General features: G+C 51.3%; 1 protein-coding gene across 4 annotated transcripts in view; it reads left to right on the forward strand.

Annotated features, from left to right (window-relative positions):
- Window positions 1–23,184, forward strand: part of ETS1 (ETS proto-oncogene 1, transcription factor) — a 62,503-nt gene that overhangs the window by 17,936 nt on the left and 21,383 nt on the right. Inside the window, exon 1 of one of the 4 annotated variants that reach the window (XM_065855577.2) lies at window positions 6,463–6,812. The exons of the other annotated variants lie outside the window; for them this stretch is intronic. Coding sequence (XP_065711649.1) covers window positions 6,743–6,812 — 70 coding nt within the window. The 5' untranslated portion in view covers window positions 6,463–6,742. Of the gene's footprint in view, window positions 1–6,462; window positions 6,813–23,184 lie in introns of those variants that run through there. 4 annotated transcript variants of the gene reach the window in all.

Raw genomic sequence — 23,184 nt, forward strand, 5'->3', positions numbered from 1 at the left:
CACTCGTGGCCTTTGGCTCAAGCAGATGCAGGTTGGGCATTGCAGAAGAGCCATGTGGACCCTCTCGAGGGACACATGATGGGTTGTGGTGGCCCCTGAAGCACAGAAACCTCCTCAAAGAGATAAACTAACAGGGCAAAAAGAGCGTTTCTTAACACATTGCTTCTAATTGACTTGTTCTGTTCTCCGTTTTGAAGTTTATTCCCGTTGTCAGAGTGTGAAAATAGAAAGTTTCAGCTCAGGTTGAATGACACACCAGTTTTCTTGTTTATTTTCTTTTCGCTGTTTTAGCCCAATGAGAAGTGTGTGAAAAAAGCAAACAAACAAACCCAAACCGGTTTGTATCCACACAGAACGCATTTAGAAAAAAATATTCACGTCTGCTTTTTTCCTCCAACCACCAGCAAAGCACACCCAAAAAATCATAAATAAATCCGCTGTTTTCACAGCTTTCGCTGCAGGCAGCAGGGCAGCGCATAGCGAAACAAAGCAGTTTGTGTGCCGAAACCCCCAAAATCTCCATTCGACAGCTTTCCGAAGGTAATTAAAAAACCCGAAATAAGTGGTGACGCTGATGATAGCTGCCCGTGGGTGACCACCCTTCCACTGGAGTCCAGACAACCAGCTGTCTCTTCCCCATTGACACCAGCGAGGATTTAGGACCGAGGTGACCTAATCAGGAGACCCTCATGGGGAGAGAGGCGTGTTATTTAATTAGCTTTACAATGGACCGACTGGGAGGCACGTGGTGGCTCTAATGGAAGCAGATAGATGTCCTTTTAGCTGGGCTAATTGTTGGGAAATAGCAGAGGCTTTGTTCAGCCCCAGCATGTGGCCTGTGATCTCTCAGAGCCCAGGGGCTGCCCGGGTTTATAATTTTAGACAGATCTATTCAAGCCCGCTCCGGAGCGAAGGGCCGAACAAGACGGGTATTGTTGCTGAGCCAGGAGCACCGTCCAAGAAAACCACCCCGAGAAACCCAAACACGTGTAGAGCGGGATATTTCCCCGCCGCTTATTCACTATAGGGCCAGGTTGCCAAGCCGAGACAATTGCGAGCGAGGAGGTTTCCAGGGATTTTCCTCTTTGAAACACAGACGTGAGTGAATCCTTCATCCCAGGAGCGATGCGGGGTGTCTTCATCAGCACTATCCGGACCAGGCAGCTTTTTGGGCTTTAATTGCTACTACTGGGAGTCTCATCTTGTAATTCCCTTGCTCTGGGCATGGTGTATGTGGGGTAGTTGTGCCCGTTGCCGAATTATCTCCATCAACTGGCTGGTTGCATCATCATCTCGCGGTTGTTGGGTTGTGGATTTGTATACTAGAGATTGGTGCTTGCTCTTTCTTGAAGCTGTGGGTCTTTTTTTGCTGATGGTGGGTTTCTTTGAAAGAGCAGATAGTTTTAGAAGATATGCTTTATTAGTAACAATCCCATTGCTAAGGGGATCTCAAGGAGCATCAGAAATCGGTTCAATAAACTCTGTCACCAGAGATCAGTGAATGCCAAGGGTGAAGTTGCGAGCAGAGATGTGTTGCTTAAATCCGAGCTGGCTGCGTTTGCTTCTACTATGAAGGAGGCTGCCCAAGGGATCTGCCCAAAGATGAGAGATCCTACAGGTGAGGTTCGATGTGTATCACCTGTGCGTGCTTGGAGTAATTGCAAATATCAAGAATTTAAGAGCAAAAATCCCCATGATATGTTTACCAAGAACTTGAGGAGGAGAGGGACAATGTGCTCAGAGCAAACGGTGCTGCAGAACAGCTTATGAGCATTTTCTACTCAGCTAGTTCTTCCAGCAGGGTAACGAGTGAGTGACAGCACCCCCTGCCAACGAAATTCAAGGCACAATTACATCGCTTGAGCCCAGATTAGCTAATCAAGTTACGAATCAGCATGGGACCTCTGGGAAACCAATAGCAGGAGGCACTCCAAGATGCTCAAGCAGCTTGCGAGGCTGTTGATGGAGGTACCCGCGGCGTGACGGCCCGAGCCGTCACTCCCTCTCAGCTCTGCAGAGATGTGTGTGCGCCGGGGTCCTGATGCTGGCCACAAAGATGCTTTTGTGAGCCATGTCCGCTGGGAAGTTAATGAGAGCAGGAGTCAGGGAGGCTCGGAGGCGGCTTCCTCTGCTGGTGCCTGGAGGGCAATCAGAGCCTGGTATTGTGGCAGCGATGTCTCGGGGCTAAGCTGGGTCTGAACTCTGGATCTGCACAGCATGAACAGAAACTCGCTTTTAATACGGAGGATGGGGACTTTCCGTGACTCCAGCAGCGGGGGGACCCAGCAGCCATCTGGGTCATGGAGGAGTTGACACTTTCATGACGGTCATCACCTCCTGGCCACAAATTCTGGATGGGAGGGTGTCCTGCATTCCCCAGGAACAGCCCGGGGGGCACAGGCCATTGGTGCTGCCTAACCAGCTCTTTTTCCACGCCTGCCACTTAGCCAAAAAGGGGAGGCTGTGGCCGCCAGGACTAATCCAGCCCCCTTTTACCAGCGTAAAACAACTTGCTCCAATCCTTCCCAGCTATTACAGAGCTTGAAAGAATTTCTTGTATCATTTTAAATTCCAGGAAAGGTATCTCCCTGGGGAAGGGTCAGGGCAGCTGCTTGCTCTTTCCTCTCATTGCAGCGGCCACCTCCACACCCAGAGCCACCTCCCTGCTCTTTCCTTTCTTAGAGCGGTGGCTGCTGCTCTTTCCAACAATGTTCTCCTTACGATAAATGCTTTCATGTCTCCGTTTCTCCTTGGAATTGCACAACACTTTTTTCCTTTTTCTTTTTTTTTTTCCCTTCCCCTTTACTCCTGATTTTTGTCTCATGCCCTCTGGGTATTGTTTACTCGACAAAACATCAAACCAAAGCCCTGACCACTCACGGTCATTAAAAATCCCATGGCAGTTTTGGGGAAGGCTCCAATTTGGCTAATTATGTTCTGCCATAAATATCCCCCCGCAGTTTTAATTGGATATAGTGTTCTTCATTTCCTGTCCCTAACAGTTGGGTGGTGTCGCTCCGTGTTATTACGTAGCCGTTGCATTTCACTCCAGAGGTGGCTGCGCTTTGGTAGCAGCGGTGCAAGGAAAGGCTCCTTTTCCAGACTACTGGTAACACCAAATCCTGAGAATGGGTAAATCTGAGGGACAGAAGCCATCCCAGTTCCGTAACATAAATGATGGCAAAGGCTTTGGTCTTGTCATAACCTTTCCCCGATGCTAAATGAATAATTGTTATTCTTCTTTCAAACCAAGGTTAGGCAGCGTCACTGGGAACAATGTGGTATTATTGCCTGTCCTTTCTTTGTTCCAAACTGTTGAAAAACAGTCGGGCTGCATTGTGGAGGGAGGGCAGATGGCTATCGCCCATCAGCGGCAAAATCTTTTGGCTATATTAATGGCAGGAGGGCTATTCTCTGCAATTCAGCATCCCTTCCTAAACAGGAGAGAGCCTGAATAGATATTAACATTGAATAACGACAGAATGGAAAAGGAGAGTGAGACTTGGATGTGGAAAAGATTTTTCTAAAGCCTATAAGCATCAAATAGGAACCAGTTGCTGAGGCGAAGTCATGTTTGGCAGGTCTTGGACTCCAAATGGTCACATCCCAGCTGAAGCAACTAATCAATGGATTCCTTCCATGTCGTCTGCGAACACTGAGCCATTGAGCGGCTCAGCTGGAGCTCTGAGCCAGGGCTTTCATGTTGCAGGCTCTGAAGTGAACACAAATTAAGGCAGCCGCTAGGATGGAGTCGAGTTCGAAGGAGAGATGCAGCTGTCTGAGGAGGAAATCTCTACTTCTTCCCTGTTCTTTTCCCCCTCATTGGGGTTTTCCCACCCCAGTGCTGCTTTTGAAAGCACTTCTAGTTTCCCTGCACATCGGGGCCGCTGTACATCGCATGAGCAAAACGAAGCAGGGCATGGAGCGGAGGAGCTCAAAGCTTTGCCGCAGCTGTGCTGCACCAAGCCGCGGCTCAGTGTCACCAGCTTTGCAGGATCGGGGCTGCGCTGGGATGCCAAGAGCGTGTGTATCTTTCCTAATAAAAACCACACAAGCTGTGAGAAAGATTTTTATTAGAGCCTTTGGGCTGGTCCAGAAGAGAAGGAGCCCCAATACAGGTGCTCTGGAGTTCAGCCAGTCCTTAAAACCATAACGCTTGCAGGAGAGGCCGAGCCAAATGCATCGCCCATGGGAGCAAGGCTAAAGCACAGACCCCTCTGCATCCTCTTGTGCCACTTTTTAATCCCACCAGCAGCTCCATCCAGGACCATCTGTGCCCAGGAGAGCTTTCTCCTATGTGGTGTCGACAGCCCATCCCCGTCAGCTTCGTGCCTGTCTCGGGCTGGGGATTGCGGTTTGCTCGGAGCAGGGTGGATTATTGAGCACTGCAGACTGGGGAGGGGAACACTCGGGTCATTTCAATTCGGTTGGGACCCCAGGTGCTTTCTGACGGCTTCATCGCCGTGGCCAAGAGCTCGCAGCCAGCTGTGCAAACCGGTCCCCGCACACACTCTCCCACACTCGCCCCAGGATCGCAGCCACAGCAAAGTGTAGGAAGGGAAAAGATTGTCAGGCTGCGGTAATCGCATCAAGTTTCTCCTCCCAAGCTTGCTCTGGAAGGGACCGTACAGAAAGGCAGCTGTTTCTCCTGAATCCCCTTTTGATTTTCAACTGGAAACGTTCTGCTAAATCTCCTCTCTCCAGTTTCTTCCTTCAATCATTGCTGTCCATCCTGTATGGGGAAGAGGGGAAAGAAATGCAAACCGAAAGGCAGGTGCAAGCACATTATCCCTTACAGAGAGAGGCAACGAGGACCGACTTGTATCCCTACAGCCCTTCTCTTTTCACTTTTGGATTCCCAGGTTCGTTTCTATGGCAGAATTCAAACCAAGGACCCACCACCTGAGGTTTCAAACCTTGTGCCCTGCCTGAGCACAGCTCAGTTTCTCCAAAGCCCACTGGAAGGAGCTTATATATTGGTCACACAGTGAATCACTGCTCCTGCTCCTCTGCTGCAGGAATAGGTTGCTCCTAACTGAACTTGCAAGCAAATCAGAAAGTCTATTGCCTGTAAAATTGGAAATGCGAGCACTTGTCAATGAGTGAGATGCCTGAAAGATGAACTTTCGGCTGGACGTAGCTGCCTGCTGGCTTTGCTAGTTCTCAGACGTCCTGCTGGCTGCGTCTTGAGCTATTGCCTCGGTAAAGCTGGTTGCTCATGCGAGCCAGAATCAGGCTCTCGATTTCTGGTCCCTGCACCTCACAGCTTCTTTGAGTTACATGAACTTTTCTCCTATAAATACGCCTTAGGCGACTGAGAAAGGCACCGCTGAAGAAGCTAGAAATAATCCTGAGCTGTTATGTTTGCATCTGCAACTCATCTTTCAGTGCGTTTGAAGATTTCAGTGGAGTTTGTGAGCAGGACCCTGGTTCACCCTACGGCTTAGCAGGCAGCCTTGAAGCCTCACCCCCCAGTCATGCCGGCACGTTAATTTGAGCCCATCTTTAATCAGAGCGGCCCAGTCTCTGCCAGTGTGTCAGAGACTGTTAAGACTTTCGGAGTGAGAGAACCACAAGAGCTCGTTGCTAATTACTTTTTTTTTTAAAACACTTGTACCGGTAAATTGACATCTGTGAGTCATAATCTCCCTTCTGCTCTGCCGTTTGTGGTCTGCAGTTTGCACTACCCAAATATAATAAAACTTATTTCATGTGAGAACTGATATTCTTCTGTTAACTTCATGCCATGCTGGCATGAGGCTCATCTTGCACCTTCAAGATGCTTTTTACCCAGTCGGTTCCCAGACATATTTTGGCTTCCCACCCGTACAAAGCACAACCAAGTCTGGCTGTCACCCATCGTGTGACACGACTGTGACTGCACCTGCATATTTGGACGCACCTGCGGGTGGGAGCTGATCAGGACACTCTGAGCGGGCAGCAGCACTGGTGATGGGCGCGTGAAGGTGTGGATGTGAGTGAGAAGGCGTGATCCGAGTGTGAAAGGGGTGATGTGAGTGTGAAAGGTGGTTCGTGTTGAGACAGGCAGGGCGAAGGCAGTCGGCCTGGTTTCAAGAAACACAGATTTTCGGTGGATCGACGAGGCTCCAGCTGCACGCAGCCAGCAGCATTTTCTTGTGCTAAGACTGCAAATCCCTTTTCCCCTTCTTGTTTTGGGGCTGGGCTGCAAGCGGAGGTTGTGGAACTGGCACAGCGGGACGCAACTTTGTGCTGGATGCGCTGAGACCCCCCCCCCAAACTCCATTCCCCCGTACCCCTCATTACTCTCCATCCCCCCGCATTTCTCGCTTCTCCCGCACCCCGGGGCAGCGTCGGCTCCGCTCCCCGCGGCGCCGGGTGCCGGGGCCGCCTCCGGGGCGGGGGCAGGCGGGTCCCTCCCCCGGCGCTGTCACCGCTCGGGGCCGGCCCAGTGTCCCCTCCCCTCGGCGGCTCAGCCCGGGCCGGGGCGGCGGCGGCAGCGGGGGACGGGCGAAGCGAAGCGGAGCGGAGAGGCAGCGCGGAAGGGGCGGCGGAGGAGCGGAACGAAGCGGGATAGAAGGGCGAGGGAAGGAAGGGGAGAGGAGGAGGAAGAGGACAAGAAGGAGGAAGAGGAGGAGGGAGGGACCAGGCGCTCGGCCGCCGCTGCCCCGGCCGCCCCGCTCCGCGCTCGCCGGGGCTCAGCAGCCGCCGCCGCCGCCCCCTCCGGTCCCGGCGCGACGCCCCCGCGGGCGCTGCCCCAGCCATGAAGGCGGCGGTGGACCTCACCATCATCAAGACGGAGAAGGTGGACATCGAGCTCTTCCCGTCCCCCGGTAAGCCCCTCGCCCTCCCCTTCCCCGTCCACCCCCCTCGCCGGGGAGCCCTGGGGATCCCGCCTCCCCCTTTTTCGCAGTGCACCCCCGAGTTGCAGCTGAGCTCTGTCCCGCAGCACCGCCGGGGAACTGGCTTCCCGAGCAGCTTGAAGACTTTCCACCTCCCCCCCCACATCCCACTTTGTCTTTAAAAAAACCCAACAAAAACACAACCAGAACCACCGCCGCCTCTCCAGCCTCCTTTTCTCATGCTCAGGCATTCTTGCGGGGATGTCGGCAAACGCCTCCTGGGTGGCAGGAGAGATGCACTCGGAGGGGTTTTTAAGAGAACCCCGAACCTTTTCCCGAGTGGGTGACCCACAAGCTGTACGTTCCCCCCATTCCTCGCTGGAAATGCCTCGTGTGGTCCAAGCACTCGTGGTATTTGGGAAACAAAACTCCAGCGGTGGCTCCTCTGGATTTACCACGTTTAAACCAGCTGCTCTGATTTCTTTTTCCTCCTCACTGGAGAAATGGGTGTAGGAAGAGTGCAGGAGCTCTCAGGAGATAGCAACACGTTACTGCATCGAGACGTGTGGGGTTTTTTTGTTGTTGCAGCGATAAGTTTGGCTGCTGCTGGCTGTGGTTAACGCTAATAGTTGAGCCTTTACCATAATAAGGGCTGTTATTCACATACTGATGTCGTCTGACTGCCTGCTGACCCTGGCCGCTCAACTGACTCCTGCCTTGCTCAGGCGAGGAAGAGGATGGTGCTTGGAGAGCCTGCAGGGGGAAAAAACCAAACCCAAACACACAAAACTAAACACAAAACCCCAACCAAACAAAAACCCCAACATTTCTCTTTCTGGGCAACAAGGGAGGGTGAAATGAGTCCTGTTGCTTCATCCCTTCCCGCTGTAATTTGCTGGATTTCGTGCAGCACTGGCGTGCTGAAGAAAATCGAATTAGAGTTATGTGTTGCTTTGCCAGTTAGCAAGTTCCTAGGACACCCAGGAAAAGGGGGCTTGACTCCTGCCAGGCATGGGAAATAAGATGACAGCTGGAGTGCAAGGGAGGCTGGCACTTGGGTTTAAACCAGACGCTTGTGTAGGATCAGCTTGTCTGCAGAGAGCTCCGGTAGGTCAGCACAAGCCTGGGGCATCTGCCACCCATGGGCTGCACGGTGTCCGACGTGGGGAGAGTGACTTCTGCACGGTCCATCTTCCCACTTCGGCTGCACGCAGGGAGGACGTGGTCTCTGGTTCTCTCTATTTTAGTGCTGTGTCTCTGACAGCTGGGCTGAGCCTGGCTTTCAGGCGTGGGCTCAGAAGGACCAGCTTTTAAAACGCAATAGGGATGCTGAGGGTGATTTTCCAAAGCACCCACTGTTAAATCAGAGGCTGAAGTGGAGCTGAGGGCCTGTTTGTTCCTATTTCCTAAAGCTTTGGTTAAAAGAACATTTACCAGAGGCTCATTCCTGTGCTTGTGACACTTTGCTTGCAGGGGAAGAAAATGGGGTAGGAAGAACCACTTGGCCCATTGGGGCAGGGTTGGTGGGCTTTGTTTTTCAGTTCAGACCCAAGTTTCTGTTTAAATTTACACTTCTGGCATGTTACAGGTGTTTGAGCATTGGATCAATGTGATTGCCTTGTGCCTAAAGCGAGGACGCAGTGTTTTGCACTGCCTTAAGTTCATTTTCTTCCCCCCGCTAAAGCTCTCTTGCAGTTTATGCCAGCAACCCGTTAGCAGAGCTGACCCAAAGTCTGAACTTTGGCAGGAAGAGCGCTGAAAAATTAAAAAACAAACCCAAAAAGGTAAAAAAGAGCTGACTCCCTATCAACTTCAGCTGCAGCCGCTTCTGTTTTGGTGGCTGCGCTAACGCTGCGAGCCAAAAAGGTCAACCTTGTCAATTAGCTGGCTTAACCTCATTTCCCCTCCAACTTTTTCAGAGAAGGCTGAAGCATTCTTGCTCCTCGGATTGATGTTGAGAGGAGTATGGATGCTGCTAGGTCATGTTTCTGGGGTGCCATGCGTAGGGGACATAACTTTTCTCTATTCCTGTCTATTTTGGGCTGTGTCTGAGGATTTAACTGCTCCGTGGTGGCTCATTCAGCTGTTGGTTGCAGATTCGCTTCGCATGGTATCCACAGGGTTAACCTTAACACAAGGAGAGCGGTTGCAGGCATAGGTTTTCAATTGTGCAAGATGTTTTTATGTGCCAGGTGCTTGATGCCCCGTAAAAACTGCAGAGATGCTTTGGTTCCGCAATCCCCCTGAAATCAAACCCCGCTCCAACCCACACGTGCAGGCGGCCTCTGCAGGGAGGAGTTCGATGGGATTTGTAGTGTGTCCAAAGGGTTTAAAAATAACCTGAAAAGGATGTGAAGTCGCACAAGGCGTCCAAAGCCAAATTCCACCCCCCGTTGTTGCTGTGTGAGCGAGCTGAGTAGGTCAGGAGCCAAAACACCAGGGTGATGGGTTTCTCATTTAATAGACAAGTTGCATGTGTGCAGGTTTCGTTATAAGGATCTGATAGAGTAGATTGTAACATCACTTCGATTGCAGATGTGTGACTGATCTGCTAATGGGTTGGTGGGACTTGGTTTACCAGCCTTTTTTTTCAGACAGTAAAACTCCAAACTGTGCAAAAATCAACCCCATTGGGAACGTAACTTTGCGATTGGTAAACGCTGCCCTCTGTGAATCAATTTATTTCCTCCGGTTCTGCAAAACTCCTTTTATTCTCTGTGGTCAGAGTTAAAAGCGGCTCTGCAACCCTTGCTGGGAGCTGGCAGTGTGTAATTAGGACTCAGGTGATAACGATATTTCTAATGAAGCTGGTGATGGTGATGCTGGGCATCCCAGGTGAGGTGGGATGCTGCTCCCCCTCTTGCTTCCTTTCTCTGGTGCTTGATTTGTTGCTGCCTGGCATAAAGAGGATTCTTTTGTGCACGTTCAGTGTAGAAATCCTGACACCCGGGGGACAGATGGACCCCGCGTGTTCTGCGCTTCCCATGCGGACCCTGGGGCCAGCTGGGAGACAGGCACGTCGCTTCCATCGGCCTCTGCGTGGGCGGCATCCCAGGGGGGATTTTGATCTGGCAAGAGCCTTTCCCTCCGTGCAGGGCTTGGGTCAGGGCTGGAGCAAGAGTTTTTTAAAATTGCAATGCAGGCAAATAAGGGAGTTTGCATTTAAAAAGAGTCTTCTGGCAAATGCACACCCTCCTCTGCGATGGTTCGCTGCACTGAGATGGCAAAGTGCTTTACGGGTCCGAAAGCATCTTCATTACAGTTTTAGGATGGGATCCTTCATCCTTCCCTGTCTTGTTTCCAGCTATACCTTTGCTTCCAGGTCTTTATATATGTGCACAGAATAGAGTCAGAGCAAGATCAGCCCGCTCAAGGGAGCCAGTTTGCTGAGCTGGTTGGAGATAAGTGCGCAAAGACTTGGAACATCTCCTCTTCCAAAAAGGAAAGTTTGATCCGTTATCCTTGCACCGCTCTCACGCTCCAGGTCGGTCCCTGCAGCTGTGTCACCTGCTGCGTGACTCGGTTTCCCTGCCGCTGTTAACACACCACTTTTGTTGGTGCTTTGCATGGTCACGTTTAGCAGGTGGGATGAAAGCAGCAGCGCAGCAGCAGCATTGCCCTCTCTGCTTCCAGATGTTCCTTCCTCTGCATCACGTTGACCTGTGCTCACCCAGACAGGCTGTGCACACGCAGTGTTTGCCTGGAAGCCCAGCAAAGCCTGAGCAAAGGAGACAAGCACTGAAAAGTGGTTTTAGGGATGCAGAGAATCCACATCCAGCACCTTTCTGATGGCTTTTACAAAAGGTGAGAGCTCGGCTGTGGATTGCTCTGTGTGGGCATGAATCACCAGCCAACGAGGGCGAGACTTAATAAATCTGAGAGCTTTGGGCTCTGGGCTCCTGTGGCATTTTCGGTGCTGATTGCCTGTGGAGGAGGTGAGAATTTGAACTGAAAAAGAGCAATTACCTTTCTATGCGCTCCCAAAATGCCCATTAGTGTGGTATCCAGCGAGGATGGGGGAATGAGAGTTCCCGAGGAGGGAGGGGTCTGCTGCCTCCCCTCCCCGCCTCCGTTTTAGTGTCAACTTCTGCCTGCTTTGGGGACAAAGCTGTGAAAAGAGGGCAACTCCATAGAGCTTTCCTTCAGGGATACACCAGCTGAAGCTCATCCCAGACTTACACCAGGGAGCAGAATGAGATTTCCAAGAAAAAAAGAAGCAAAGTCCCCATTCCTTCCACTTTTTCCTCACAAACTCCCCCAAAAGCATGTAACAAGTGTGTAATTACAGCGTTGTGACACGAAGGGGCCGCTAATTTGCCGTGTAATCACGACGTGCCACGCTTGGATAGGCCTTATAAAATAAGGGATAACACAGTCTCATGCTGGAATGTTGTGCCTGAGCTCTCGAAAGCACATAGGACCCTCCTGGATGGGTCCTATGGGGTGGCTGAGGTTTGGGGACAGCTGGGACAGGGTTTAGGGTGCAAAGCTTGTGCTGTGGTTGGACTTTGGGATGATAGTTTGATGCTGGAGGCAAAACAGAAAATGGCTCAGTGCTCTTCACCAGCTGCTGTTTTGGTGAGAGCAGACACTCAGGTGTGAGTAAGACCAGACTTTTGTCTGAAGAAGGCTTAGGGGGGTGTAAATTTGCAGATCTGTAGTCCCAAATGGCTGGTTTGGGTTGTAGTACCGGTATCAGGTGGGATTTTGAGGAAGAAAGACAAGCAAAGAAAGTGTTTTCCTTTCTGCGCTCTCAGCTGGTCCTTGCACGGGCACAAAGCGAGCAGATTAAATGACTTAAAGGAGCAAATGTCATCGCTGTCCCCAAATGGATCCAAAAGATGGAGCTGCTGCCGTCTTCCAGGCTTACAAATAAGACCTGTGCTCCGTAGGATGGTACCAGGGAGTTGGTGTGAAAAAGGAAGAGGTGGTCTGTCTTGAGCATCAAAACACCAAGGGCTGACTCTTCTTTGCACTGTGAGTTTGGGGGTCCCCATGGGCGCAGGATTGTGCCTCGTAGGTCGAGACCTGACTCCCCAGGTTTGCAGCTTGTCCAAATCAGCGGAACTCCACCAAAGCCAGCGCTAAATGCTCTGATCCAGCATGAAACCTCATCACTGCAGAAGCCAGTGGGACAAATCTGTAGCTGATATAAACTGTCCAGCTGTCTCACAGCCAAAAATTGGGCCTGCATCCCCCTTTTTTTTTGTTTTAAATCCACGACATAGTTATGCATCTCAGCCTTTTTGTTCCTCTTCCGTGACTAAGCTGCTCGCTGCCTGCTTCTTTTTTTTTGCCTTCATTGTGTAGTTTATAATCTTCCAACTAGATACAGAAAACAAAATTGTTTGCAGCGCTGGCCAAGCAGGCTCTGGTTTCCCTGGCACGGAGCCATGCTTACATCTCCAGTCAAAATACTGCTGCTCAAACAATAAATATTTATTGATTCTCCTACAAGCTCCTACATTTTTCCCAGGTGCAGTAGAATTTGGTTGGGGGGAGCACTTGATTGTGAGATGGCTCCGGAGATAACGTGGTCTTGGATGCAAAGGTGAGCCTGGCGAAGCTGGGTTTAGTCCTGCACGTCCAGCCGATAAAGCTGCTCTTATCCCAGGTTTCAGGATTTGTGCCTGTGCCTGCTGCAGGTTTTGGTGTAATTATGTGAGAATGTGCAAATCTGCAAGTCACTTTACGTGCCGGAATATCTCCTTGGATCCAGGAGGACGCACAGGTTGGTGTCAGGTTCAGAGAGGTGGTTTCAGTTTGTAATTTGATTAAAAGGCTCAGCCTGCGTATCTGGAATCTGGGAGCATTAACAGGCTGCAAATGTTTGCATGCAAAGCCTGAGCTTCTGCAGGGCCACGTGTATTCAGGCGAAGGCAAAACTCTTGACGCTTGCGTTTAAAAGTGCTCTGCCTTCTGTTCCCTCCTCCGATGTGATGGGAGGATAGTTCAGCCTAGGATGGGGGGCAGACCCCAAGTTCTTCACATTGCTCTCTTCTTCCTCTTCCCCAGCTACGCATTCAGAGCTTGTTAATGAACAAAATGCCTTTTTTTTTGCAGTTTAACATGCGCAGGGGGTTTTAAATTGGCTCCACATGGATTATGTACGTTGTCGCACTTTCCCGGAGGGTGATGGCGTGAGTAGGAATGCGGGGTTGATGAAAGAAGCCAGACACTGAGTCAAACGCGGAGCGGCTCCCCTCCCCGTGCCCCCCCATCTCATTGCAAATATTTGACATGATTCCAAGGCATTCTTCAGATGGCTGGTGGGGAGCGTTGAGGCCAGTGGGACTTCTTTTAAAAATGCAACATGCTTTTGGGGCTTCTGACCCCAAAAGGTGTTGAAGGAAGGCTTGGTGAGAGCAGTTTTTTTGGGGAAACTGAGGCACGGTGCCCCGTGACGCTGCAGCAGGGATGTGGGAACATCCCCAGCCCGCTGAGGGTTGTGTGTCCTCTTGGTGGCTGGAATTCCCACTGGGATGAGATAAAAACTGCTGACTAATGAAAAGCTGCCACCGGTGTAACCAGTAGAGCCCCCAAACTGGAGCTGGACACTGGGAAGCGCTTTGGGGTTTGTTTGCTGTTGCTTTTAAAACCCCCACCATCCATCACGATAATCAAAATGTGGCTTTTTGACCCACATGACAGTTTTTTGTTTTGTAGGTGTCTGCATGTGTTTGTGCAAAACCATTTCGTTTTGGTCAGCGTTCTGGGAGCAGCAAAAGTTTCTGGGTTTGTTATTTAGTTTTGAGAAAATGTTTACCAAAACCTGAACCATCAGAGGCGGCAACTTGCAAAAGCTGAGTCCTCCTGGCTTTTTCCACTGCAAAATTAAAAAAAGATGTAGTGGAACACGTGAAATTTGGGTCATTTTATTCTTTTTTTTTGCACGTTGTTGTTAGAGGGGGTTTTAAAATGCAATGTGAAGCGCTTTCTCTTTTAAAATGCTCAAGGTGTGTCTGTGTCTCCAAACCCACGTCATGAGGTCAGTAAATGAAATTTCTCCCCATTTGCAGCCAGAAATGGGGAAAAACTAATGTATTAAACTCACAGCATTGGCTGCAAGAAGCAGATGAGCTGGGCAGGTTGGTACCAGCACCGGGGCTCCCCATCCAGCGCCCTGACCCCACAATGATTCCTGGCCCCATCCTTTTGATGGGATGCATAGAAATTTGGGCTTCAGGCTGTCCCCGGTTCTGGGGGCTGGGAAAGTTTCATTTTGCAGCGAGGTTTTTGGAGCTGTCACGGTAGCCGTGGCCCCGGTGGGCTGGCTTAGTCACTGGGGGCTGGTTTTAAGCAGCTCCAGATTTGAAGCTGGCTCTAAAGTTTGCAACTTGAAAGGCTCCGGTTGTTGCGCCTGTTTTGCCTTCAAGCTGGATGATGTTGCTGAGCCATGAGCTGCTGAGGCCATATGGATCCTATAGAGTGACCTGGCTGCCCGTCGGTACCGTTTAAGGAGGGAATGGGGCTTAGTCCTGGGCTAGCCTAGCCTAACCTAGCCCATGCCATTTAGCATCATTTAGAGCTGCCTCATCCTTGGCTTGCCCAGTTTGCTGGCTGCCGATGCCAAGCGCCCATTGAAAGCTGGAGTTAGACCTAAAAAGAATTGAAGATAAATTTAAAAAATAGAAGGAAGAAAGAAGGAAGGAAGCTCAAGAAAAAAAGCCAAGGGGAGGGACAGTGCGCCTTTAAACAGCTGTGTGTAACTGCGCTGCCTAAGCCGGTGACTAATTCGGTGCGTTACAAAGCGCGGCTGCCAAACCAGCCTGCGTCCCCAGCCCAAGGCTCGAGGAGTCATCGTGTCCCCTCCCTCCCTTCATCCCAGGCGCCGTTCCCCCCCTTCCATCCACCGCTCCCCATGGCAATTTATTTACTCATCTGGAGGGCACAGCCCCGGCGGTCTCGGTCTCTTGACTCAGCAGTCCCGGGCTGATGGGAGCCGCGGGAGCAAATTCCAGGCAAAGAAATAATCTCATGACTTGTCTCGGAAAAGATTGCTCCCAAAAGATCCCCTTGGGGTCACAGAGCGCTCGGCAGAGCCCAAACCAGGCTCCCCATGTCCCCACCAAGGGACTTGGACTTTTCTCTCTTGGAAAAACTAGGATGGATTTGGAGGTGGCAACCCCAGAGCCGGTGTTCCCTTGTGCCCCGGGCATAGGAGTGTGTGGAGCTGGAGCTGCCTTGCCAGGGCAGGGAGCCCAGAGCATGGGGTTGTGTTGATTTTTTGGGTCGTTCCTCCTTTTTTCTTCCCTCACTTCCCAAGGAGGGGTTTAAACCTTCCCTTCACCCCTAGGCAATTTCAAGTCCTTGTGTTAGTGCTTTGCTCAGACCTTCAGCAGGGCTGGCACCGGGGATGACTTACAAATCATATTTATGCTCTTTTTTTTTTGCCTGTTGGTTTTTTGTCATCCTACGTGTCTCTCTCTTTTTTTCCCCCACCTCCTCCCAACCCAGAGTCACTCGAGCCCCGTCCTCTTCTGAAGGCGCTTTGGGAGGTCTGGTCCCATGCCCAGTGCTGGGAATGGGGTGGGATCAGACCAGGTTGGGAAACACGGATCTTTGCAAACCTGCTTTTTTCTGTGGGTGGGCAACGGGGAGGTTCGTACCCCTCCACGCCACCCAGCCAGGGCTCTGCCGAAGCTTCCCCGAGCTTATTATGGCTGGCGGAGGATTCCCGGAGCTCCTGGCAAGGGCTCCCGGCTCCCGAGTCGCCAAACGACACCCCCTCCTCCATTTACGTCTCCTCCTAATAGCCTCTTGGCCCGAGCAGCCGAATTCAATCAACCCTTTCACCATCTGCTCCCAGGCACTTCTGCCGGGGCCGGCTCGGGGCCAGCGAGGCTGTAATTCCTTAATAGCTTCCGGATGCTGCGCTCGGGGTGGATGCGAGGGCTGCGGGCGTCTCAGCCTCTCTCTCCCCCCCATCCAACCTTCGCTTGTGATTTCCAAGCTCGAGTTTCTCCTCTGGGCAAATCAAAGCACCTCCTGATTTATCCCTGCGCTCTCCCGTGACATAATCCCCGTCCTGGACGGCCCTTGGCTCTGGGATGGGAATGACTGAAGCTGATGGGGCAGCCCAGCTCAGCTTTGGCTGCTTTTCCCAGCTCACTCCCACCTTCCTCATCTTCCCAGGGCTTAATTTGGCTCAATCTCTTCATGGTGAGAAGTTTCCTAGAAGTATGAGCTGGAAAACAAGACCTTCCCGGGGGCGACTGGGAAAACCTTTGCTCTGGTGCATGGTGGCACTTGGTAATCAGGGAGTTGCGTGGTGTAGCCCGAAAAGGGCAAAACCTGAAATGAATAATACCCAGAGAACTGTTCCTAGGATTACTCTGGTTTTAATTTGAGGTGCAAGGGACCGGTGTGTGTATTAGTGAGGCACAGAGGGAGGAAAAGATGCCTTCAGGTAGGAGGGGTCAGGGTAGTTGCAAGTGGCAGTAAATCCAGTGATGCAAAGGAGTAAATCCGTATCTAGCGCAGGGGAATTAGAGGTATGTGGATTGTTACGCTACCTGCCATCTCTTGGCAGCCGCTAGCAGAGTCAACTATTTGCTCTAAAGGGTTATAAATAATGTTCTTGATTAAAATGATTGATTATCCTCGGTCTGATATTATTTAGTCAGAGCAAACAGTGCTGAGATTTACCAGCCGCGCTCTGACCTCCCAACCCTGATCTGTTTGCAAAAAAGCCTGGGCAATAATTTGTTTGATTTCGAAGCTAAATACCCTAATCTCTCCTCTTCTCCTTCGCTAACTGCAGAGACAGCTTGGCCTGATAAGGGAGGACAGACCTGGTGACAGAAAGGGATGATGTGGTGAGATGGGGACCTGGTGGTCACCAGGTGAGGTCAGGCTGAAGCTCTGGGGCTCCTTTTTCTCCTCCGCATGTACTCGCTGGGAAGGGCCAAGAGACTCCTTGATGTACAGAAAAAGTAAAAGATGCTCTCAAAAGCCAAATATTAGAAGAAAAGCTTTTTCTGGGTAAGGCAGCATCGGCAATCCCTCGGCGATCCTCGGGGGATGCGATCCGCTGCGACTTGCCCCCTGGCGTTGAGCAATCGGCGGCGGTTCCTCGCCAGCTCGGCTGCACGGCTGGCGTCGCCCCAGGGGGAAGGGTTGGCCGGGGAGGCTGCGGAGGTTGGGGTGGGACGGGCGGCAGGAATCTGCAGCTGCGGAGCGGTGTGGCAAGATTCGCCCCCGTAACCTGGCGCCCCGGGGCAGCGTGCGTGCTTGGGGAGGTGACCCGTGGCTGCCGAGCCTCCCTTCTTCGTCATCGGCTTCTGCATCGCTGGCTTGGTGCTCTCTGCATCACGTGGAGGTGTTCAGGGCGTGTGGAGTGCCATAGGAATATCCATGGGGACCGTCTGCTTGAGACTGGTGGGCACTTTAATTGTGTGGGTGCCACCAGCAGGGGCAGCCCCTCCAACTTTGACAAGTGTTTTTGGTTTATGAACGAGGGAGCTGGTGAGTGGAGGAGAGTGGCTTTGATGTGGAGGGAGCTCCAACATCATCTGAGCTTGATGGCACTTGAGGCTGTGTCCTGCCATGTGGTACCCTTGTGTCTGATTGAGTCAGCCCGGGCCGAGGGCTAAAGCTCAGACACAGATATCAGTTTATGCAGAACTTGTGCTGAAAAATCAAGTGGAGGTTGGGGAATTCCTTGGGACGGCTGGATCAGAGGTGTTTGCCGTGTCTAATTCCTTCCTGGGGCAAGGAAAATTAAAACCCTTTGTTAGGACCAGTGGAGGGGTTGGGATCTCTTTGTGGAGTGACAGCTAAGCTCAACGTGTCTCCAGGTTCCTTGGCTGCGAGGGGACAGCCTTTGCCAAGAGTCCTCAGCCTTCCCATCCTGACGGCGTTTTCCTTGTGCAGTGTTCTGCCCATTAACCTCGACCTGGCCTTGCAAAATCGCTCCCTTTTCTGGGAGATTGTCATGCGTGGTTTGGCAGCCTTGTCCTTCCTCAGAGCAAGGAGGTGTTGGAGATAAATCCCCATTAAATATCTGTTCTTATCCCTAGGTGATGAAGGAGAGGGAAATTATTATTTGGAGGAGAGAGTGAGGGCTTGTTTGTGTAGAAAGATGCTCAATGTGAAGTGCTCAGGTGTAATTGCAGTTTTACTTTCGCACCCGAGGATAAATCGAGGTCAGGGTACTGCGAGGCAGCCTTCTCTAGGGATGGATCCTCCAGTCACATCACTTCTTCATCAAGATGCCAGAAATGGCATCATCAGCCCGAGATTTGGGGTGAGAACAGCAGAAATCCTGGTTTTAACCCGCCTGCAAAGCCACGGATGCTCTTGAGGACGATGGGAAGCGAGTGGGTGTGGAGAACCTGGACCGCTCCGGGTTGCTGGAGCCCAGCGTGGCTTTGCTTTGGGAGGGCTCAGCCCGTGGTTTTGTGTTTTTGTGGCTCTGGAAACCTCCGGTGTAGTGAAGCTGGCACAACTGGCCTTGCAGGGCGCCCAGCAAGGAATTTCAAGAGGCTGCTGGTCCCAGGCGTGAGCCATTCCAATACCTCGGGCAACCTTCCAAGAAGCAAAGGAATATCTACTTGGTTGTTCGGTGGGGATCGCTGGGGTTTTTGTAGGGTTTTTTTTTTCCTTTTTTCTCATTGCTATTGAGCAATTTGAGCTTCGCTGCTGCATCTCGAGGTGTGAGGAGCTGGGTTTTAGCTGCTTGTTTGCAGAGGAGCATCTCTCAGGCATGACCTGGACTTGCTATTTACACTTGACCTTCTTTTAGTCGGGGCTGGGTGTCCATTGCAGGCTTTGCTGAGCCCACCCCATGCCTGTGTGCCTGTGCACGGGGATTAGAGCTCTTTAGCAGCACGGTTAGCGGGGATTAAAGAGAATTATCGCAGGCGAAGCGTGTCTCACAGGTTTGTTGGTGTCCTCCCAGCCCTCCTGAGGAAGGATGGAAGGCAAAACAAGCCTGAAAGTGAGATGCTAATCCTGTCTTGAGAGGGGACAGCCCAGCTTGTGTGATGCTCGACTGGGAAAGCGGGAGGGTGATGGGCAATAAGGGTCTACCAGCTGCAAAAAGAGGCTTTGACTTCCCAACCAAGAGCGGTTTGGGCACGTGGAGGTTGTTCCTCTGCAACTCCTGGTGCAGAGCGCTGACCTATGAGCTCAGCTTCCGTGCGAGTTTTACATGGGTTTAATTAAACCTGGACTCTGCTGTCAGCCCAGCATGTTTGGAAAGGGCCTGCGTGAGTTCTTAATTGTGATGCTGTTGCTTCTAAAGCTGTTTTTGAAAAAAGCTTTTATGGGGAGGGCTTGTATCAAGGTAACGTTGGTGCTGGAGCCAAACCTTTTCGGACCCTTTGCTTCGTCCTGGTGGAAAAATCTTTTTGCTGACTTGGCTGCTTTGTGCAGTTTTGATGAGTGGTGTTAAACCGTGGCCACGTTCCCCGACCTCAGAGGTGGCCGCATCTCCCCGGTGCTTCTTTTTATCCGTCTGTGCTTCTTCCAGCAGCCGAGATGGGGGGGACAGAGCAAAACCCTCCACCGAGGGAAGCCCCGCTTCAAATTGCTGTGCGAAGACGAACTGTACGTCCCGTCCCTGCTAATGCCGGGGAACTTTCCCGTAATCGCAGCCAGCGTTGACTCAAGCCCTGTGGTTTTGCTTAGCTTGGGTCCAGGGGTTTCTCTCGCGCTTTTTTTCCCTTCCTCACCCCCGCAGAAGGCGGGGAGGCCGGAGCGAGCTGCCCGCCGGGCCGCTGCCTCCCTGCAAACTCCTGGGACTGCAGGGGATGCCGCTTTCCCAGGATCTCCATCCAACACCCACGTTATAAAGCCAGGAGAGGGAGCAGAAAGGAGCCTGAAGGAAAGCAGCAGGCAGGCGTGGAGGACAAATTGTGAGTTTTGTACCATCACAATTGTAGGTGAAGCATCCTTTTAGCAGCCAGCACTGCTGCCTGGTTCCTCACCAGCTTCAGGATACCCAGGGTCAAAATAAACCCAATTTTCCTCATGGATCCCTCTGAGCATCCTCTTCTAGCAAGCTTGCACCCATGCAAAGGTGTCTCTGTTTTACAGCGGGATGAAGTAACTTACCCCAAAAACCCATCAGAGCATCTTGACATCTCACCCTCACCTTCCCCCTTCCTCCCTCCCTGTGATGCTCTAAGTACCCAAAGTCCAAACTTTGGAAGAAACGCTTTAATCTGCAGTTAGGGAAGACAGTTTTGGGGCCCTTTCTTTAGGGGAAAAGCTCGCCCCCATGACACAACACATCTCCATAAGAAAGCTGCTAACCATCGGAAGAAAGCCGGCTTTGTTGTGCTTTCTGCAGCGCTAAGCAGTGTGGGCTTTCGGTTTCCTCTCTTGTTTTTCTCTTGAAGCCCAGCTTTCATCTCTGAGTATTTATTTTTCACTGCTTGAAGGACAAAAAAAATAGACTTATTTTTCTTCTTCTTTTTTTAAAAAAAGGAAATATATTTGTTTAAAATTAAAATAGCAAATGTCTGTGCCTTTTATGCCTTGTGCTGCTGGAAGGGGAATCAGATCTTGGCTCCGCACTCCCCGGCATCCCCAGCAAATGCCTCTCGCTGTGCGCACCCCTTCTCCCCATCCATCCTGGCTTCCCAGTTTTCTCTCTGTTCCCTTTTTCCCAGCTTTCTGTCCCACTTTCCCTTTTCCCCCGCCCCGAATTTCGCTGCCCTTTTTGTCCAAGGAGCCCTAATTGGAACAGGCCGGCTCCTCTCCTGTTTCCTGCGTGGGAGTGAGAGGCAACGCTTGTGAAAACAGTTCAAAAGTGCAGACAAATTTTTTGCCTAATCCTGCCTAAAGAACAGGGGGGCTCTGCTGGGGTTATTTGCCCCCCGGGGTGTCCCTGCTCCATAGCGAGGGGCACCTGGGAAAGGCAAAACTGCCCTGGGGCAGGGAGCGGAGGTGCCTGATGGTGGAAACCTGAGATGGGGAGATGGTTCCTCCACCGTGCTTCGTTGGGGAGCGTGGGAAGGGTCTCAGCTCCCGACCGCCCCTCTCCCCACGCCTCCTCTGATCCTGAGAAAGGTTTCTCAGCTGCTGAACCCTGCCAGCTGGGGGACATTAGGGAATCTGCTGTGTTTTAGCTTCCCCCATCACTATTTCTGTGCTGGTTTTGGTCCTCGTGAATGCTGGGATAGAGCAAGGATGAGTTCAGGAAGCGTTGGGCTTGGTGTGGGATGAAGATGGGGAGTCTTGGGGCTTGGTGGTCATGGGAAAGATGGTAGGAGAGCAAACCCATGTCCTTCCTTGCAGACCCTCTGTGAAATTCCTGCTCCGTTGCACATGCAGCAGTGAGGGGATGTCCCATGGACACCTCGAGGTGGGACAGCACTGGTGGGGACTCGGAGGACAATCTCCGGACTGAAGTCTTTTGAGGGAGACAGGCACAAATTCCTGCAGCTCTTGGACGCGCAGTCCCAGAGAGATGATTCTTCTTGACTCTCTGCAAAAAATCTTTGAAACCAACGTGCATCTTCTCCCAAACTTGTCCCTGTGCCTCTTGCAGGGCCTGAAATCGTCATGGTATCAGGATGCTGTGGGGTTGGTCTCGAGTCTGGGGAGGATGAGGAGGCTGGGCAGGGCTTTTAGCTGAGACAACAGCGCATTGGCTTCCTGCCCTCGGTGGGCAGGAGGAGGCGGCCGGGTCAGTCCATCCATTATCTACAGCTACCGGGGAGAAGAGCGGGGACCAGCCAAGAACACTCTGGGGCTTTTGATGGGAAAAAGAGCGAATGGCCAAGGGAACTTTAAAGAGGCATTGACCCCAAGTGGGAACTCGGCTGAAAAATGACTTTTCTCCTATCATACTGCTCAGAGCATCTTTTTTTTGGCCTTTACTGCCACTTATTTTGCTTGTGCAATCAGATGCTAATGCTTCGACGTGCAGCGGACTCACATTTTAAGGTCAAAATCCCCGAAGTTTGTAAATCATCGTCCTTTAGAAAGATCAGACACGTAGAAATGGTTTATACATGTGGAGCCTGGTGAGAGCGGAGTGGGAATTCGGCTGGGAGATGAACTCGGTGATCTTGGCCTCTTGGTCCCTTTGCCAGCTGCTTTTCCCCCAGGCTTCGTGTCTTTTGGTGCAACACCTAATGGGATGGCGGGTTTTAGACATAAAACCCTTGGCAATGGCAAGGGTGGGATTATCCTCTTGTTTCTCTGAAGTTTTGAGAAGCCCCCGGATCCCTCAGATGAATAGATGGCCCTTTCTGCCTTCCCATTATGCAACACAAATTAAACTTATCTCTGCTCTACAGATGCTGGCGATGTCTGTGACATCATTTTCCAGCACGACTCCTGTTAGTATTTAAAAATCAAGTCATAAAAACCACATAGAGGAGCAAAGCTGGGGTGCAAAGCCGTGGTCACCTGGTCCTTGCTGCCCCGCTTGCTTTTTGGATTAAAACCCTGAAAGTTTTAAACCAAGCTTGGGTGTAACACCTGGGTTTGGCGCTGCCTTGTGCTCCTTCCTATACGTTTATTTGTAGCATGCGTGTGTCCTTTGTGGACAGCGGGAGGTACGCAAAAGGAGATGTTTTATTTTCGCAAGATTTGATTAAAATCTTAGAAAGAGGTTTCAGATGGCAGTGAAAGCTGAAACCTGGGGAGCCTCGCCTCGCTTGCTTTTATGACCAAAATTCTGCATCCCAGACTTGCACCCAGACAAGTTGTATTGGGAGAAGCCCATCGCATTCCCCAGATGCTCGGGGATTAATGAATGAAACTATATTTACATAAATTCACTATCTCAAAACCAGCAGAAGCAGAATTTAGATAGAAAACTGCCCGTCCCCCCGTCTCTTTCGGGTCACGCGGCCGAGGCTTGTCCACAAACACGTATGCAGGGCTTTGCAAACACGGTTAGTTTGACATGCGTGAGTTTTTCTGTAGATGTGGGACACTGCTGACTAAAATAAGGCCTTTGCAAGCGTTAGCAGGCTTGAGGCTTTCTGGATGTTTTGTCTTCTGAAGAAATTGTAGCTGGTAGCTACGGTCTAACAGGAATTAAAAGTAGATGCTGTTTCAAAGGTAAATCTGCTGAGTACGGTTATTTTGAAGGAGAAGCCTTGAAATGCACGTTTTGCTTTATTTTGGCGTTCGCATAGGAACCCTTCCCTGGCACTTTGCTTTTAATTTTTTAATTTGATTTGAGAATACACTGTTTGCTTCTCCTATGACCTCTCCCTGGGATTGGCTTTTAAGTCTTCCCTGTTTTGACATGTTGTTTGCGCAGAGCTCGGCGTTCACCTTGCTGAACCGAAAACTTATCTGAAAACTACTGCAAAATTGGTTCTCTGGGTGTGTGCAAAACCCAACCCCGTGTATCCTGGGGGAGAAAATGGAGGGGATCGCCGAATCTGACTCA

The sequence above is a fragment of the Patagioenas fasciata genome, chromosome 24 (assembly GCF_037038585.1).
Source record: "Patagioenas fasciata isolate bPatFas1 chromosome 24, bPatFas1.hap1, whole genome shotgun sequence".
Taxonomy (NCBI): Eukaryota; Metazoa; Chordata; class Aves; order Columbiformes; family Columbidae; genus Patagioenas; species Patagioenas fasciata.